The following is a 19,704-nucleotide window of genomic DNA, read 5'->3' on the forward strand; positions in this document are numbered from 1 at the left end:
ATCGAATGACCTTGAGGCGCGGTCGTCTGGAATCGTCCTTGAGCTTCTCGTAATGATCTTCGGTGCGCGAGTCTGACTCACACTTGGCGGGTTTTTAGACTACATCGAATGACCTTGAGGCGCGGTCGTCTGGAATCGTCCTTGAGCTTCTCGTAATGATCTTCGGTGCGCGAGTCTGACTCACACTTGGCGGGTTTTTAGACTACATCGAATGACCTTGAGGCGCGGTCGTCTGGAATCGTCCTTGAGCTTCTCGTAATGATCTTCGGTTCGCGAGTCTGACTCACACTTGGCGGGTTTTTACACTACATCGAATGACCTTGAGGCGCGGTCGTCTGGAATCGTCCTTGAGCTTCTCGTAGCGATCCTCGGTGCGCGAGTGTGACTCGCACTTGGCCGGTTATATATAAATAGACTACGTCAACTGACCTTGAGGCGCGGTCGTCTGGAATCGTCCTTGAGCTTCTCGTAGCGATCCTCGGTGCGCGAGTGTGACTCGCACTTGGCCGGTTATATATAAATAGACTACGTCAACTGACCTTGAGGCGCGGTCGTCTGGAATCGTCCTTGAGCAAAAGGAGCGTGGAATGAGGTCAAAAAGCTCTTCAGAGCACATTATAAAGGCGAAACTTAAACTTGACTTTGGAGATACGAATTCCTTCACTTACATGGTCTGGTATAGGGAAAGCAACAAGCCGCGTGATGGCCCGAGGATGCGGGTAGCGCCAAGCGACAGTGTTGCCATAGAGAGTCACTTGATATGCCATAGGTAGTTGACCTCCAGACACAATTTTGAAGGCACCACTCCTAGAGGTAAGGTCCAATAAATTAGTGTAATCTTTAATCTTTATCATCACTTGCCACCAGGTTGATTGCAGCCAAGCGATTAAAAATTTAAAAAAAGGCGCGTTTGAAGTTAAATAAACGCGTGCAGGATTATATTTATGAAAAGTGGAGTAAATCTGTAAATACTTAGGACCTACTTGAAAACGTACGTTTACGTAACAAATTAGTGTCTTGGCTTAATGGCCTTGGCTTACTAATTAAGCGCTTAATGGCTTTTCCAATCAGTTCACATTATTATTATTATTATTATTTACTTATTTGTTTACAAAAGGATGCTTACAAGGTTTACTACTATTATGGTGTAAACATAAACTCGATTGAGTTTTTCTGTACACTATACATTTCTCAATAAGATGGCTCTCTTAAAACAGCTGTTCTATTTGGCACCCATTTTTGACGAAAGTAACGGGATACGACAATTGTTATGTAGCAGAGACAGGTAAATAATCCATGACAATATTTGATGCTACCTTTATACAAGATGGTGACCTTAAAACAGCTGTTCTGTTTCGCGGCAGTGAAACTAGTCACTAGAATTCAAAAATTCAAAATTCAAATCATTTATTCAAAATCCATATTCCATACTAATATTATAAATGCGAAAGAAAAAATGTGTCTGACTGTCTGTCTGCTAGCTTTTCACGGCTCAACCGTTCAACCGATTTTAACGAAATTTGGTACAGGGATAGCTTGCATCCCAGGGAAGGACATAGGCTACTTTTTATCCCGGAAAATTAAAGAGTTCCCACGGGATTTTCAAAAACCTAAATCCACGCGGACGAAGTCGCGGGCATCATCTAGTAGGTAACAAATTACTGTTTTTGATTGTCAGTTGTTAGATTTGTAAGACATGGTGGTGATAATTATTACGCAAAATTTAAAACTAAAGCTACGAGGGTTCCAAACGCACCCAGGTCTGAGAAGAGCCCACAACAAACTCAGCCGGGTATTTTTTTTTATCATCACCGCTTTACAAAATTACAAACACTATTTTTAACACTATTGTTTCTTTCCTTACCTCAAATCATCCTTGTAAAAGTGGTTGTTGGTATCGTTGATGTCGGCGTTGGAGTGTTCGGTGAAGAGCGACGAGCCGACTGAGACGCTCGGCATTTCGTTTGTCGGTACTGAACCACTCGACGACGACTCGGGGGTCCGCGCGCTCTAAACAATACAACAGCTTATTTTTAGGGTTCCGTATCTTAAAAGGAAAAATGGGACCCTTATAGGATCACTTTGTTGTCTGTCTGTCGGTCTGTCAAGAAACCTACAGGACACTTTCCGTTGACCTAGAATCATGAAATTTGGCAGGTAGGTAGGTCTTATAGCAGACATTAGGGGAAAAATCTGAAAAATGTGTATTTGTGGTTACATCACAGAAAAATTAAAATGTGTTTCGAACAAATAATTAGTATTTTCGATTTTCGAAGTAAGATAACTATATCGAGTGGGGTATCATATGAAACGCTAAAATAGATACAAACTGTGCGTTCGGAAATAAGTAACGACGGGAGAAGTTTATCATTCTTGAAAATATAAAACTCACCTCAGTCCATTCCATAGTATTTCGGAGAGCGTCCCGTATCCTCACCACAGTAGCGATATCGGAAGGCCGAAGGTCCAAAGTGATTCTGTCCACATCAACGCCCACTCGAACAGTTGGGTTGAGCGCCCCTGGACCTCCCTCAGACTTGCGCCAAGCCTCCCAAGTTGCGTCCAATAGAGCTCTGATCACAAAATTAAGATCATACAATTGGCACCGATTCCGTTGTCTTTCTCTAAACTAAATTTAGAGTATCTGCATCCTTTTCTTTTTAACAATGCTAAAAAGGGACAGAACATGACCTTTACATTTAAAGACTCTAAATTTTATTGCATGCTACAAATTTAAACAGTAGGCTCGCGACTGTGCGCTAAAATTACGGGTTTTACCATCTAAAAATTAAATTTAAAACTGTCAAACTGCGTCTGTCCTTTTCATATTACATTAGTAAGAAGAGGATGTGAATACTCTAAAATTAGGTTGTGCTCAGAATCAGTACCATTAATAGTCTTATGATTTTAGGCTTATTTCGTGGTTTAACGACATGTTCTGTACGAACTGTTTGATTTTTAAACGGTCTGTGGAAACAACTCGCGGATTGTGGAGTTCAATCCAATATTTTGTGCTTGGTTGTAGACTATGCTCCGCGATCGCAGACTTCTGAGGATCGTTATTTTAACCGCTTTAGTGTATTTAGATGACCCAAAATCATCGTATGAATCGTGGCACGTACCCGTTATTTACATTATGACATATTAATGATTCAACGGGAGGTGCTTGGATGCCGAAAGGAAATAATGACCCCTTCTAACGCTTAAGCTCAGATGTTATAACACCCTTCCCTACGCGCAAGCGTATCTAAACAATGAAAAATACTGTGTACTCACCCTGCCATCAGAGGTTGCACCACCACATGCCGTCGGTCAGTCTCAGGCCCCGCAGACAGTAAGACGGCGGTGACCAGGCCCCGGCAACTGAGTCGCTCGGGCCTAGTTCCAGCCGCCGCCTGTAACCTCATGGCGCTCCAACCGATAGCCCCTTCCGACCCTCGCAAGCCTATTTGTCCCGTCTGAACCGTCACACTCTCGATTTGCCGATGCACTGTATGGACAAGTTAAATAGAAGCTTTTATTATCATCTTCATCATGATCAACTCAATTCCGGCTCACTACTGAGCACGGGTAGGGATAGCCTAGTGCTTAAGATGTCAGCCTCCTAAGTCCTAGTCGAGGAGTCCTCTATCTTTTCGGAGTTACCTATATGCGTATTAATCAACTAAATATCACTTGCTCTAACTATAAAGGAAAATATCGTGAAGAAACCGGCATGGCTAAAAGTTTTCCATAATATTCTCAAAGGTATGCTAAGTCTTTCGATCCCTACTTGGCCAGCATGGTAGACTGTGGCGAAAACCTCATTCTGAGAATACTTTATTTTTCATTTATTTGCTATGTTTTCTCTTTATGAAATGAATAATTATAGTCCGCGACAGGTTTGAGATGGCAATTCGGGGGTATGACACGTGCGGGGCGTTCCCTCCCTTATTGACATCTTGACTTGTCGCGTACTATACAATATCATTTGGATCTACATCAAACAGGGTTAGCTTTATTTTAAAAAAAAGGACACTTACATATTTTATTTTTAAAACAGTTCCGAACAAAAAACTGTTTTTTTAAACAATTTAAAAACATCCTGAAAAAAATACATACCCATGAAGCGCCTAACATTGTACAAGAGAGGCATCTGATTGATATTTTCAGCAACATTTCCAACTTCACGGCGATTAATCGACGAACTCTTTTCAATCTGCAAAAATAAATTAACGAGTTTTTATTTATATCAGTCTTCTTCAGTTGTAGTTTTCCCGCAACCGAGCAGTTGTTTAAATCGAGTGTATAGAATAGTTACCAAAGCCATGATGCCTCTGATCCGTCGCAGTCTATCGGTGCACACTTGTAAAAGGACCGGCCTCTCTATGTCCAGTTGCACTGCGCCGCGGCCGCTTGCGCTGTTTACTGGTACGTAACCTCCTATGAAAATTTTCATTATGAAATTGAATCTGACGACCTCCCTGGCGCAGTGGTGAGCGCTGTGGTCTTAATAGTGGGAGGTCCCGGGTTCGATTCCTGGCAGGGGTTTGGAATTTTATGATTTCTAAATTTCTGGTCTGGTCTGGTGGGAGGCTTCGGCCGTAGCTAGTTACCACCCTACCGGCAAAGCCGTGCCGCCAAGCGATTTAGCGTTCCGGTACGATGCCGTGTAGAAACCAAAAGGGGTATGGGTTTAATAAAAATTACCATACCCCTTCCAGGTTAGCCCGCTATCATCTTAGACTGCATCATCACTTACCACCAGGTGAGATTGCAGTCAAGGGCTAACTTGTATCTGAATAAAAAAATAAAAAAAATATATAAAAAAATATGATGGGTTTATTATGATTGATTTGGATGATGAGTACAAAAATGCTGCTTCAGAATATTAATACAGCATTATAGACCCGTATGCTGTTTCTTAATTCTCAATTGTTCTTGTTTCATGTTTAGTTGATTAAAAAAATATTACACAGTGATTTTTCATATTAGTATTTTTCGCTTTAAGTTAACTGCTATAGTTCCCGGCAGTTAAATAGTCGCGTCTGACATAGGATGCAAATGCGAGCTCGCGCAGGAATTGTTTCACGCGCATACTGTGTACGAGTGTAGCACTCACACTAATGCATATGGCGAACGCGGAGTGCGGCGCGGCGTGCGGACTGGAGTGACCCATCCGCCCGACAAAAAAATGCTATATCAACGCGTCTTGAGGTTAACTTTAAAAAGAACTATTTAAATGGCGCGGACTATAACCCTGCACTTGTATAGGCCAGTAAATAAATGATGACGAATTAGTTCTTGACTGCGTCGTGGTTTCGAACGATAGACATCTTGTGTGTGTGTTGTATGTATGCTGTGAGAGATCATAACAAGCATGTGTCAAGTGTTACCGGAAGATAGATCCACGCGCAGAGTGGCGAGTGCGGGCGGGATGTCCGTGGCGGGGTCGGGGGAGCCCCGCGCGGTGCTCAGCAGCGCCGCGCTCCACTGCCCGTCCTCCGGGCCCACTCCGAGCCCGATCCATGCGTTAAATAGGGACACCTGGATAACGACAATAGTATATCACATCACCCTCTGAGACCCTGTGATGAAGTAATTTACAAAGAGAAAACTAGATGTCGCCACAGGCACAGTCAACGACAGTTAGGGAACTTCTAGTAAGCTGTGATAGCCTAGTGGTTAGGACGTACGCATTCTAGTCGGAGGTCGGGAGTTCGATCCCGGGCACGCACCACTAACTTTTCGGAGTTGTGTGTTTTAAGAAATTAAATATCACTCGCTTTAACGGTGAAGGAAAACATCGTGAGGAAACCTGCATGCCTGAGAGTTTTCCATAATGTTCTCAAAGGTGTGTGAAAGCTACCAATCCGCACATGGCTAGCATGGTAGACTATTGCCAAAACCCTTCTCACTCTGAGAGGAGACCCGTGCTCTGTAGTGAGTCGGCGATGGGTTAATCATGATGATGATGATGATGATGATGGAACTTCTAACAAAACATGGAGGCTTCGACGTCACTGGCAGGCGTCAAATGTTAGTACATTTGACGTAGGCAGTCCTATTTTTTTCGGAAGTTGCTTGTCTGTCAATTTCTCCTTCAATCACGCCGCATCAGTGCAACATATCGACGTGTTTTCTTGCAAAGATATAGTTAAAGACCTGGAGAGCGCTCCAATCTACTTTATATTCTGGAAAATAAAGGATTTCCACGAGATGTTCAAAATTTAAATCCACGCAGACGAAGTCGCGGGTGTCAGTTAGACATAAACTTACCTGCAATGTCTTTTGCTTTTTCTTTTTCCAGTAATATAAGTTGGGCTGATGCAGTGTGGCGTGAATGAGTGGTATATTCCCTTCCGTCTTTCTTGCGTATGGCAGCGTGTACTGAAATAGTATATTTCATTACAAGTGTGAAAAGGCTGTCATTGCAAAGAGTTCCGACAAATGTCTACCCGAGCCGAGGCGCAGCCGAAGGCGAGGGTTGACTGTCGGAACAAGTTGCAATGAAGGTTCCGCACGTGTACTGAACGACTATTTTTAATACAGTTGCGAAAAAATGAAGCAATTTAATAAAATAATAAAAACACAATAAACTCAACTAACTTAACATGATATGAAATGAAAATGAAATTTAATGAGATGAAACTTAACCAAACTCATTCAATCAAATCATTAAATCTGATATTAAAACAAATTAGTAGCTTCTTTTTAGAAATATACGTATTTGCATGAATCATAAAAACTTCTATGAATTTTTTTAGTAAAAACTTCATGGTTGGTTTTTCTTTTTAATAGACATTATTTTGACAGTTGGAAAAGAGAACGCACGAGTTCGGGAAAGGTAAAAAAAAGCACGAGTATGTTAGCCCACATCCCGAACGCTATACGTCCCTGCAATACGCCACTTTTTGAGCAACTGTATTAAAAAGTATATTCAAAATTATGCCCTGGACATATAATTTCCGATGTAACTTAATTTATTATTACTTTGTAACTACAATTTTTGGTACATGAATAATAAAAATAAATAAATAAAATAAAATATAATCAGTACCCTTATTATAAATGCGTGCAACGGATTGACGTGATTTTTTGCATGTATATAGATGAAGAGCTGGAGAATGACATAGGCTACTTTTTATCCCGGAAAATCAGAGTTCCTACGGGATTGTTAAAAACCTAAATACACGCGTACGAAGTCGCGGGCGTCAGCTAGTTAAAAAATAATAACATCATTCCTTATTCGATAATATGATCTCCGTCATCTCCGCTTTGTTTCACTTAGGCTGATCACATAGAGTACCCGATAGGACGAGATGGCAATCGGGGAGGGAACGCCCCGCACAACCGCACCGGCCTCGCGAGGTGCAGGCGAGCGCGGGAGACATGCGGGTGTGCAGTGCGTCCCCGGATTGCTATCCCAACCTGTCGCGGACTTATTTACTTATTTCTTTTTTTTTCTATTACAAGTTATATGTCCTTGACTGCGATCTCACCTAGTGGTAAGTGATGATTTCTAAGATCGAAGCGGGCTAACTTGAAAGGGGTACAATGAAAGTTTGACTAAACCCGTACCTACCATCGGTTTTTACGTAGCATCGTAAAGAAAAAAAAATTTAAGATTTGTGATCCCGAAATAATTTGTTTACTAAATTAAATCAAGATGGCGCTATCCACCACTAACTTGCAAATTTTTGGTTTGAGATTTCTTGCACGAAGGTGCACAACCCTTCAGAAGCAATGAAGTCATTACCACTTCCAGCTTGGTTTGGCCGATGTCCGCATTTCTGATGTTTTCCGTGAGGCTCCTGCTCGCGCTCATCGAGTCTTTTCCGTCGTCTCGGCTTCTGTCTGCTTTTGTTTCCTTTGTCTCTTCTATTTTGACCTGAATTCAAAAGAAAAGTGGGTTCTAATTAGGTATGTCACGTATACTAATTTTTTCTACGACACTACACGTATAAAGTTTAATAGTAGACGATAGAGTTGCAAGTGTGCCGATGTTGCAGCGATATTTTTTTATCATACCGGTTTAAAAAAAATGCAATTGTATTTTTACCGTTTTTTAAAAATAATGAAGCAATGGCCCCGATTCTCTAGTCTCTCTCTCTAAACTAAATTTAGAGTATCTGCATCCTTTTCTTTTTACTAATACTAAAAAAGGAACGGAACATGACTTTCACATTTAAAGACTCTGAATTTTAGTGCACAATACAAATTTAAACAGTAGGTTCGCGAGTGCGTGCTAAAATCACGGGTTTTACCATCTAAAAATTAAATTTAAAACTGTCAAACTGTGTCTGTCCTTTTCATATTACATTAGTAAGAAGAGCATGCTAATACTCTAAAATTAGGTTGTGCTCAGAATTAGCCCCAATTTCCGAGCAAGTGTGAGATAAAATACCTTTAATCCGGTAGTGGTCTCGTCCGTGTCGGGTGGCTTGTACGCGCCGGGCGGCGGTCGCAAGGCCGCGACTTCGGGAGAGCCGTCGTCGCCCGCGTAAAGCGAAACATCAATCGCTCCCATTGTCACGAAAACTTCCAAAAAGTCTGACGGCTTCGCTCTGCCAAAATAATTTAATGCCAAACCAGAAAAATAAAGCACCTCGCCGTATTGAACTCAGATCAGTCAGATCTGTGGAAAATCAGTGGAACTAATATATGCAAGACCTTAAACATAGCTGGACTGACGACCTTAAGAAGGTAGCGGGAAGTGGGTGGATGAGGAAGGCAGAGGATCGTGTGTGGTAGACATGTGTCCGCTATAGCTTAACTTAACTGAAAACCGCTGCCGTGCCTATAGCGTACCGTAGCGTTATTGTCGTAGCTAGCAACGGTTTTCAGTTATCATCTATGACGAACCACCTGACAACGCAACACTGCCAACTGGCAACTGACAATGCATTGTTTGGTTTTTTGGTAACTAGAAACGCAATAATTATGCCTTCTCTTTCTTTCTTTCACTGAAAGCTGAGAAGGAGCGGTTATTGGCTACCGGCTTAGTAACTAAGAACTTGGTAAACCAAAGCCCACCTTATCTCTATTACGCTAAGGCTTAACTGTACAAGTACTTGTCCATTACACTTTGATCTATCATTCTAAATAGTTAGCCTTAGAGTAATAGAGATAAGGTCCTCTTTGGTTTATCAATCTTCATGAAATGTTTTTGGTTAACTGGACTGTGGAAAACTATTCGTGCAGGCGTCCACTATAGTTTGACCTATGTCAATGATCAAATTAAACTTTACTGCTATGAACTTAAAGTTGTGATTACTTCACGATATTCATGAAAGTAAAATTGGTTTTATTTTAGTGAATATGCGCGCGCTAGCTATGCAGACGGTATTGATACGACAGCTAGCTTAGTTACTACTACGGAAACCGCTGCGCGTTGCGCATATTAAATTAGTTGAAACACAACTCTGATACCGATATTCGGCAACGGTTAACAATATCGGTATTGAAACTAAGTAACTGTTGATTAACCGTTGCCGTAAATAGCCAATAACGCCCATCTTTAGTGTGTGGTGGCCCGCTCTAGGGAAGGCCTGTGCCAGCAGTGGACGCAAACAGGCTGATTGATTGATTGAAACATAGTGACCATAGATTATATTATACTAGTGGCGTCCCCACACCAAATTTTATATATTTCTGGCCAGGCTAAAAATAATGTTATGTGAATAGCAGTGATAGCCTAGACGCCGGCCTTTTACTCGCCATTTTAACTCTATGTGTCAAACTGTCATGTCAAAAGTACGATTTTAGTCCTTATTTTTATACATGAACTGTACTTTTGACATAACAGTTGACAAATAAAGTTAAAATGGCGCGTGTGGCCTCATTTTGTTATCTAGTCGTTTTATAGCTAGCGTCAAATATAGGTAACATTTGACGCCTGCCACTGCCTATACTATGCCTTCAGTGCCAAAGTGCCTTCACCTATGAAGCCTCGACGTTTTGTTACAAGTCTCATTACTGCCGTAAACTGTGCTATCACGTTACTTCTTCAATGGTAAAACATTTCCTCTTTATGGCGGATACAGGCATCGTTAAATCACCCACTGCGCAGGTTTAGAGTTGTGTACTTACGTGTGATCGAAGCAGGCAATGGAGACAGACTTCTTGGGCGCGCCGCTGGACTCACGATGCAGTTTGTACGTGGACTGAGACGTGGCCGTCTCGAAGCCAGAGTCGAAAACCATACTTCGACTCGCTTCCATAGGGCTCTTTGCCACTTCTGGGGAGAGGAAATCATCACGTTCAAAGACAAAGTTAAATCAAATTAAATCAAATGGTCTATTCAAAATAGGTAAAAAATTACACTTTTTGAAAGTCCGTTGTTGGATTTGTAAGATGCTATAGTGGTGATAATTTTTACGCGAACTTAAAAACTAAAGCTACGAGGGTCCCAAACGCGCCCAGATCTGAGAAGAGCCCACAACAAACTCAGTCAAATATATTATTCAGAGTACGTACTATTGAACACCTTTTGTTTGTCAATTGTAACATTTGTAAGATAATTTAATGGTGATAATTAATTACATAAACTTAATATACGTACTAAAGCTACGAGGGTACCAAACGCACCCAGGTCTGAGAAGAGCCCACAACAAACTCAGCCGGGTATTCTTTTTACTATCACCACTTTACAAAATCACTTAAACTTATTGGAACTATCAATGCTGTCAATCATTCCCAAGCTTTCTTATCATTTATATAATTGTACATTGTATGTTGATATTAGTCCACGCTGGTCAAATGCGGATTGTTTGAAAATTACACTTTTTTTATTAAAAGTAAACAAATTATTGTATTACTGGCAAAACCTCAAAATTGTATACGCGTGAGTTGTATCTATATTGTATCGGAGTCTCCCCGGTCTGACGTGAACGCGCCAGTGGATGGAAAAGTGCCTACTCGCGTATAAAATACCTACAATCGACATCGGCCGGCCGCGAATAGACTCCTTATATGGAGCATTTTCAGGCATACAGGTTTCCTTCACCGCTAAGCAAGTTTCTTATAACGCACACCTTTAAAAAGTTAGAGATGCGTGCCCGGAATCGAACCACAGACCTCCGAATAGGAAGCCAACGTCTTAATCACCGCTTAATCCTTAATCGCTTTTAGAGCCTCAATAGCTCAACCGGTATAGGAGTGGACTGAAAACCGAAAGGTCGACGGTTCAAACCCCGCCCGTTGCACTATTGTCGTACCTACTCCTAGCACAAGCCTGACGCTTAATTGGAGAGGAAAGGGGAATATTAGTCATTTAACATGGCTAATATTCTTAATTTAAAAAAAAAAAAAAATCAGTTACAACCAATGATTTTACGCTTATTTCGTGGTTTGATAAACCGTGAATTTTTGTGGTTACATCACAAAATAAAATAAAATGACACAAACAATATGTTTACTTAATCACATCACAGATGGCGCTGTCTGTAATTAACTCGCAGTTCCGGTTTTTTTATTTTATTTATATAGATTAATCCAAACCTTCTGTAGCGGTCGTTTCGCTGTCAGTAGGCGAGAAATCCAACACATCCTGGTTAGTCAGGAATGGCGCATATGGGCACGTGTTCTCGTCGCCTAAAATGTATGAGCTGAAGGATCTGCAAGCAATTAGAAAAAGATAACATTAGGAATATGATTTAGGCTAGGAGCATATTATCAGATGGCGAAGTCCAGAAGCATTTGCGAAAATGTGTTTGTTTGTTGGTTTATTCGTTTGTTGGTTTGTCCATCAATCACGTCGCAACGGATTGACGTGATTGTTTGCATGGGTATAGATAAAGACCTGGAGAGTGACATAGGCTACTTTTTATCCCGGAAAATCAAAGAGTTCCCACGGGATTTATAAAAAACCTAATTCCACGCGGACGAAGTCGCGGGCATCAGCTAGTAGAATACAACTTCAACATCAAGTTTTAAGCAAAAGCACGTTGTTCCCGGATTTTTGTTTTGTTTAGAATGACCCGTCTATACTCTATCCGAGCAAAGAAGTTGATTAAAGTTGAAGTGATTGGTTGGTGACTCAAAATGGTTATCACTCACTGAGATTTTTGTCTCTATCATTTGGTTTGGATTACGTAACAGAGAGTGCTATACTAACTTATTTCTACAGAGTATAGTGCATGTGTCTCAGAAAGTTTTCTGCAGTTTTTGTATATTTTTTTTTAATTATCAACCTAAAAGGTTACCTGAAGAGCACAAAGAGGAGGAATTAAAAGTATTCTAGACGTACCTTTTTCTAGATGCATGTGTGAGCCCTGAAATTAGTGTTCGTACTAATTCAAGCCGCTCTATACCCAGCTCTATGGAGCAATCGGTCAGTAGGTTCAGTTCCACGGCCGGCCCGCACGCGACCGCGCCGCCGCTGTATATCGCCGGCGCCAGGATACAGCACACGTCCACGCTATCAACAGAAATACCTAAAGTTGAGCCATTATGAAAGTGCGAACTGAGTCATCAATCATTACGATCATAGGGTAGTGAGAATGCCGCAGAAGTCGTTATCGACAAAGGTAGGGTATGTGTTAGGGTAGCTAGGTATCGATAAATCCATTTTTTACTGTTACACACAACACCCGATCATCAGGTTCCAGTTCCATAAAACCTGTAAGTGCGAGATGTCTAATAAAAATGACTTATCGCTCAGTTCGCACGTTCATAACAGCTCAAATAATATAATTTGGTGTGAAAACACATTTAAAGTAAATACATGTTTTTAATGTTATAAATGAGAAAATAATTTAATGCCAGTTTGTTTATTCTTTCCTCGCGAATGGGAGAAAAGTACTATACAAGTCTCACCCGTACCTAATTGAAATTAACGAATTCGTTTAGTCAAAAAGGCCTCGGCTGCCACCTCGTCCTTTTAAAATCACTTTAAAAGGACGAGCTCAATATAAGTCGGCCGGCAATTGCTTTATTTCTGGCCAGGACAGTAATGTACTATTATTGTTATAATTGTCTTCTCTTCTCAGACCTGGGCGCGTTTCCAACCCTCGTAGCTTCAGTTTTAAGTTTGCGTGATAATTATCACCACTATATCTTACAAATCCAACATCTGGCTATCAAAAAGAGTAATTTATGACCTATTTTGAATAAATCATTTGACTTTGACTTTGTTTACAAAAATAATAACTTACGAATGCACCACAGGAGTAATAATCGGAGCTACAACTGGTTGACTCCATTTGAGAGCGGGATTTTCACCTCCTGTGCCCTTTAACATTTCTGATTCCGTTGCCTGAAAAAAGACGATTTACTATAATCCAATTTTGCAGTATAGAAACAACAGAGAAGGGTATTTAAAAATATAAAAGGAAAAGTTGGCTGACTGACTGACTAACGCAGTGTCCTATGTGAGCAACGAATACGACGCGACGCGACACGACGCGACGTAATCGTCTCGCAGACTGCCATATAGGCCGCAAGCACGGTATGCCGTTGAGTTGATCGCGTTTGTTATATTACGATAAAATTGGATACATAATTATTATGCTAAAATTCATCTAATCATAAACTTGGGAGTCCGAAATAAATATTTGTTGTAATATTTAAAACAGAATCGTTATTCCGTTTCCGGATTCAATGTCAATGTACGGAAAGAGTATGATTTAAATAGTATCTTTTCTTGTATGTTGTTTAATTTAATATTTAGGAATGTGACAATACGATAAATAATATTATGTGAATTGTCAATACTGGTAACTAATTATTCATTGTAAATAAAATACTGTCAATGTAATAAGAGTGACATTATACTAAGCTATTGTCAACATACAGTTGGCAATAGCTATTATGTAAAATAATAATGTTGTGTAAACCGTCAATTTAAGTCGCTTACTATTATTGTAAATTATTAATACGTAGACCATCAATGTCACTGATTTTATTATTGTAAATTGGGTGTGTCAACATGCCTTTTGTCAACAAACCTAAAATAAATAATGATTAATATTAAGATCATGTGATAGTCGACATCCGCCTTGTTTGCGATGGCAGTGTTATAAAAGTACCCTACCTCGACAGAGAGGGACAGTCTTGTATCGACAGCCCAGAGCAAACACAGCGGACCTTACTGAAGTTAAGTATTCTTATATTTTATTATAATGTAATGTAATCATTTGCCTTTTATAGGTTACCAGTTGTAACTGTGTACCAAATATGTACCTACTACTTTACTCAACGTTGTAATGTTTTAAAAGATGTGTGTTATGGAGTTTCTTTCCCCTTTCTTCTCCATGACTAAACACCTTAGCGAAATGGGTGGTAGATTCATTTTAATATAAATAGATCAATGCTGAACAATACAATTCAATTATTATTGGACTTGGTTGGTTTTACTTCTGTATTTATCACCTACCCTCTTGTGCTATTTATTTTATACATTGAGATAAAAGTAAACACTAGGTTGTTAGCTTCTAATTATTATAGAATTCTGTTTAGATGATTAGGATTCTTACTTTGAAATAATACAGAAGATGCTTTGCTTGATTTTTAATTACTTAGTATTTGGCCTTACCTGACAAATAATTGATAAATGATAACTTTCATTAGTAGTCATTGGATTTAATTTATCATCACTATTAAAGCCCACTGTCTTAACTTCTCTCTTTTTATACAAAATCTCACACGTTCGTCGCGTTCGCAGCGTCGCGTCGCGTAGTATTCGTCGCTCACGCAGGACACCGCGTGATCTGTCAACGCACAGCTCAAACTACTGGACGGATCGGGCTGAAATTTGGCATGCAGATAGCCATTATGACGTAGGCATCCGCTGCGATAGGATTTTCGAAAATTCAAGCCCTAAGGGGGTAAAATAGGGGTCTGAAATTTGTGTAGTCCACGCGGACGAAGTCGCGAGCATAAGCTAATTACTTATATTATTAATCATAGTGGGTAGGTAAATAGTTCGTTGGCCCAACTATAGTAATGTAGTAGTCCAGCAGTGGACGTCCACGGACTAAGATGATCAGCAGTTACCTCCTCATTGACCAGTTGACTGAACTGCGCGGTACGGACGGCGAGGCTGTTCATGAGCAATTCGTACTGGCGCCCCTCCAGCATTGACCCTGGACTGTTCCACGCGTCCGCTGCTCCGTTCACGGACTGTCTATACGAACAAACAAAGCTGTACCTAACCGGCAAACAACTTATTTTAACAAGCACGACCGTTCCCGGCGAGAAACAAAACGCCAATGAATTAAATGACAAGTGCGTCCACCTCGTGAACACTAGACATTGCTGGTGGTGGGGTTGGAGAGAGACAGCGCTATAGGATAGAGTGAGATAGATATGTTTAGGCGGGGACGGTTAAGGTACAGACAAATTAATGGAGCAATATCATGATGTTGTTAATCTAAATATATAAAAGGAAAAGGTGATTGACAGATTGACTGACTGACTGACTGATCAATCAACGCACAGCTCAAAGTACTGGACGGATCGGTCTGAAATTTGACATGCAGATTGCTATTATGGCGTAGGCATCCCGCTAAGAAAGGATTTTTGAAAATTCAACCCCTTAGGGGGTGAAACAGGGGTTTGAAATTTGTAGAGTCCACGCGGACGAAGTAGAAAGTAAAAATTTCACCCCCTTAGGAGTTGAATTTTTAAAAATCCTTTCTTAGCGGATGCCTACTTCATAATAGTTATCTGCATGTCAAATTTCAGCCCGATCCGTCCAGTAGTTTGAGCTGTGCGTTGATAGATCAGTCAGTCAGCAGTCACCTTTTCCTTTTATATTTTGGAAAAAAAAATATGAAATTACTCGGCTACTTCAGAACAAAATTAATTTTAATATTTACGTACCTGCAAATTGGGTTCTCTGGGTGGGGATTGATGGTGACTTTCCCAATCTGAAAAATTAGTCACTGTGACTCACAGGTCCAACGAATTTTGTTTACTAAGCACTAGATGGGGGAAGACTAAATTCTTCGAACAGTGCGTGTGCCAGTGATGACATATGGATCCGAGACATGGTCGCTAACTATGGGCCTCATAAGAAAGCTCAGTCACTCAGCGGACGATGGAGAGAGCTATGCTTGGAGTTCCTCTACGTGATCAAATCAGAAATGAGGAGATCCGTCGGAGAACTAGAGTAACCGACATAGCTCAACGGGTTGCGAATCTAAAGTGGCATAGTTCGTAAAACCGATAGACGTTGGGGTCCCAAGGTGCTGGAATGGCGACCTCGCACCGGAAGACGCAGCGTTGGAAGACCACATAGTAGGATGTGGACGGACGACATCAGACGAGTCGCAGCGAGCCGCTGGATTCAGGCGGCACAAGACCGTGGCGTGTGGAAGTCCCTACAAGAGACCTATATCCAGCAGTGGACGTCTATCGGTTTATGATGATGATGAGACGGGGTTTTCTTCTTCGGACTGACGGATGGACGGACAACGAAGTGATCCTATAAGGGTTCCTTTTTTCCTTTTGAGGTACGGAACCCTAATAATGAGGTAATAGAGGCAATTTAGTCATCATCATCATCATCATCATCATGATCAACCCATCGCCGGCTCACTACAGAGCACGGGTCTCTTCTCAGAGTGAGAAGGGTTTTGGCGATAGTCTACCACGCTGGCCATGTGCGGATTGGTATACTTCACACACCTTTGAGAACTTTATGGAGAACTCTCAGGTATGCAGGTTTCCTCACGATGTTTTCCTTCACCGTTAAAGCAAGTGATATTTAATTAATTAAAACGCACATAATTCCGAAAAGTTAGAGGTGCGTGCCCGGGATCGAACCCCCGACCTCCGATTAGAAGGCGGACGTCCTAACCACTAGGCTATCACAGCGTTTAAAAAATAAAATTAAAATAGGTAAAAGAAATAGGTAAAAAAATTAGGTAAAAAAAATGAGGTAATAGAGGCAATTTAGTCATACGCACCATGAACATAACGGTGTCCTCCACAGCATCCTTGTTTTCTTCTCCGCTAGTAAGCAGCAGCCGCAAGCCGCCCGCGTTCACGTAGCAAAACGGCCACTGCCGCTCACTTGGGCTGTTGAAAAGGAAAAACAAAATCAAACTTTATTAATTCCAAAAAAAATATTGAAATATTCCTGCATAAGCAGTAATATCTCTTCGGGTCTATCTGTTGCACTCCATTTTGAAATTTAGATTGTAATTTAGGTTACGATGGGGCTGGCGTGTCCGTGTCGGGCAAAAGTCCCAAAAAAATAAAGATTAAAAAAAAAAAAAAAAAAATATATTGATAAACTAGCTGATGCGCGCGACTTCGTTCGCGTGGAATTAGGTTTTTAAAAAAAAAAAACCCGTGGGAACTGTTTGATTTTCCGAGATAAAAAATAGCCTATGTCACTCTCCAGGTCCTTATCTATAGACTATACCCATGCAAAAAGTCACGTCAATCCACATACACACACACACACATATGTTGTGAATCACCTGCTAGGTATTTTTACTAGTTAATTGACTTTTATTATTTCATATTATTATATTATTGTAAAGCTTGTTTAAATTATCAAACGTACTGTTATAAATTTATAATTAATATCTATTCAAGTAATCTGTAAAAAATTGTAATCCTATTTGACCTTATTTTCAGTCTGTTATTATGTAAAATTATATTGTATATATCGCTGTTGATTGCAAAAAACGAATAAAATAAAAATAAATAAATCCGCTGCACCGTTGCGACGTGATTGAAGGACAAACCAACAAACAAATACACTTTCGCATTTATAATAAAGGTATGATTCCGAACCACGCTGCATGCAGCAGTGCTGCTGGTCCCCATACAATCTCTATAAGCTTATAGAAATTACATTCTGAGCTAGCCAGCAATGTCGCGGCAGCAATGTAGCGGAACATTGCTGCCGCGACATTGCTGCCTAGCTCGGAATGTAATGTCATATAAGCTTATAGAGATTGTATGGGGACCAGTAGTGCCGCGACAGCACTGTTGCGGCAGCACTGCTGCATGCAGCGTGGTTCGGAATCATACCTTCAGGGTACTGATTTGCTTACTTTTGTTCCTCATGTGTAACGGGGCAGTAGTGCTTGGGCGACAGCTCGTGCAGCCAGCACGTCACTTGCTCCACCAGGGCCGGTTGCAGCACCATCTCCAAGGGGGCCAGGGTCGCGTACACCTCCCACATCGTGTCTATATTCTATACAAAAATCAAACATTTAAAAATCGATCAAGTGCGAGTCGGACTCGCTCACGAAGGGATCGGTACAATCATACAAGGAATAGGATTTTTTTTTCATTTTTAGGGTTCCGTACCTCAAAAGAAAAAACGAAACCCTTAAAGGATCACTTTGTTGTCTGAAAAAAAATTGTGGTCATGAACAAATCTTGCTATTGTCGACTTTCAAAGTAAGATTGCTATACCAAGTGGGGAATCATATGAAATGGCTTTACTTGTATGTTCTAAAACCAATTTTTATTTATTTTTAGTCATAATAGTTTTTGATTCATCGTGCAAAATGTCGATAAAATAAGATTGTAGTACGGAACCCTCAGTGCGCGATTCTGACTCGCACTTGGCCGGTTTTTTTTTAATTAATAGTAATAAGTTATACATACCGCATTTTGTTCCAGCAACTTTGGATGAAGTTCTTCCTTCCAACTCATGGGTAAGTTGGAAATCCTGAAATTACAGTACATGTTATACAAGTTACAATATTTAACTAAAATTGCGTATGTCGGCGCGAAGGCGTTAATAGTTAATCGTAGTCAATCAAAAGTTAAATATTACCTTGTTAACCAAGTACTAAAATAGCCTCAGAGTTTGTAAAGTTGATTAATCATAGTGAACAATTGAAAGTGATGACGAATTGTTATTGTAAGCGAGTGATTACGCATGTTTTGGTATAAATACAGGCGGGCGACGTCTCAGGCTTCATTATTGTTTGAGACGTCGTGCTGCTCGAACCTCTCGAGATTTGCAATAAAAGTAAAGTTAAAACGAGTATTGTGTTTTCATTCATAATGGATGAAGATACTGAACACAGTGACGTCAGCAATGCTGACGTCACTCTTTTTAAAAATGGCTCTGAAACTCTTCAGCCGTCATGTATAATAAATTAAAACATTAAACTATGTAACTATGTTTCATTTTGACAACCAGAGAAATAAAAGGTAGCGCACCTCGACTACTTGGATAATATATAGGATATTAAGAATATTAGCCACGTTAAATGACTAATATTCCCCTTTCCTCTCCAACTAAGCGTCAGGCTTGTGCTAGGAGTAGGTACGACAATAGTGCAACGGGCGGGGTTTGAACCGTCGACCTTTCGGTTTTCAGTCCAGTCCTTTACCCGTTGAGCTATTGAGGCTCTAAAAGGCTACTTTGAAAACACACGCATTATTAGTCATATTTACCGTGCTTGCGTCACGGTGACCGCAAGGAAGTTATTCTCTTCTTTGGCGTTGGCCGGCTCCCGCACCTCGAGGATGCGTCCGCCCAGTACACCAGGCGTCCACTCTTCGCTCCCAGTGCTGCGTACATACAACATTTACTTTGTTATTTACTAGCTGATGCCCGTGACTTCGTATGCGTGGATTTAGGTTTTAAAAAATCCCGTGGAAACTCTTTAATTTTCGGGGATAAAAAGTAGCCTATGTCCCTTTCCAGGTCTTAAACTATACCCATACAAAAAATCATGTGGATCCGTTGCTATGTGATTGAAGGACAAACCAACAAACACACTTTCATATTTATAATAGGGG

General features: G+C 40.6%; 1 protein-coding gene across 1 annotated transcript in view; it reads right to left on the reverse strand.

Moving 5' to 3' along the window:
• Positions 1 to 19,704, reverse strand: part of Vps13B (vacuolar protein sorting 13B) — an 87,642-nt gene that overhangs the window by 31,763 nt on the left and 36,175 nt on the right. Inside the window, exons 30-49 of the mRNA XM_069508987.1 lie at positions 19,357 to 19,473; positions 18,556 to 18,619; positions 17,994 to 18,136; positions 16,893 to 17,004; positions 15,805 to 15,851; positions 14,977 to 15,106; positions 13,137 to 13,237; positions 12,230 to 12,400; positions 11,482 to 11,597; positions 10,072 to 10,219; positions 8,387 to 8,546; positions 7,739 to 7,870; positions 6,259 to 6,369; positions 5,376 to 5,526; positions 4,301 to 4,422; positions 4,102 to 4,198; positions 3,277 to 3,490; positions 2,393 to 2,573; positions 1,865 to 2,010; positions 669 to 807 (exon numbers count right to left, since the gene is read on the reverse strand). Coding sequence (XP_069365088.1) covers positions 669 to 807; positions 1,865 to 2,010; positions 2,393 to 2,573; positions 3,277 to 3,490; positions 4,102 to 4,198; positions 4,301 to 4,422; positions 5,376 to 5,526; positions 6,259 to 6,369; positions 7,739 to 7,870; positions 8,387 to 8,546; positions 10,072 to 10,219; positions 11,482 to 11,597; positions 12,230 to 12,400; positions 13,137 to 13,237; positions 14,977 to 15,106; positions 15,805 to 15,851; positions 16,893 to 17,004; positions 17,994 to 18,136; positions 18,556 to 18,619; positions 19,357 to 19,473 — 2,602 coding nt within the window. The remainder of the gene's footprint in view (positions 1 to 668; positions 808 to 1,864; positions 2,011 to 2,392; positions 2,574 to 3,276; positions 3,491 to 4,101; positions 4,199 to 4,300; positions 4,423 to 5,375; positions 5,527 to 6,258; positions 6,370 to 7,738; positions 7,871 to 8,386; positions 8,547 to 10,071; positions 10,220 to 11,481; positions 11,598 to 12,229; positions 12,401 to 13,136; positions 13,238 to 14,976; positions 15,107 to 15,804; positions 15,852 to 16,892; positions 17,005 to 17,993; positions 18,137 to 18,555; positions 18,620 to 19,356; positions 19,474 to 19,704) is intronic.

Source organism: Maniola hyperantus, chromosome Z (genome assembly GCF_902806685.2).
Source record: "Maniola hyperantus chromosome Z, iAphHyp1.2, whole genome shotgun sequence".
NCBI lineage: Eukaryota > Metazoa > Arthropoda > Insecta > Lepidoptera > Nymphalidae > Maniola > Maniola hyperantus.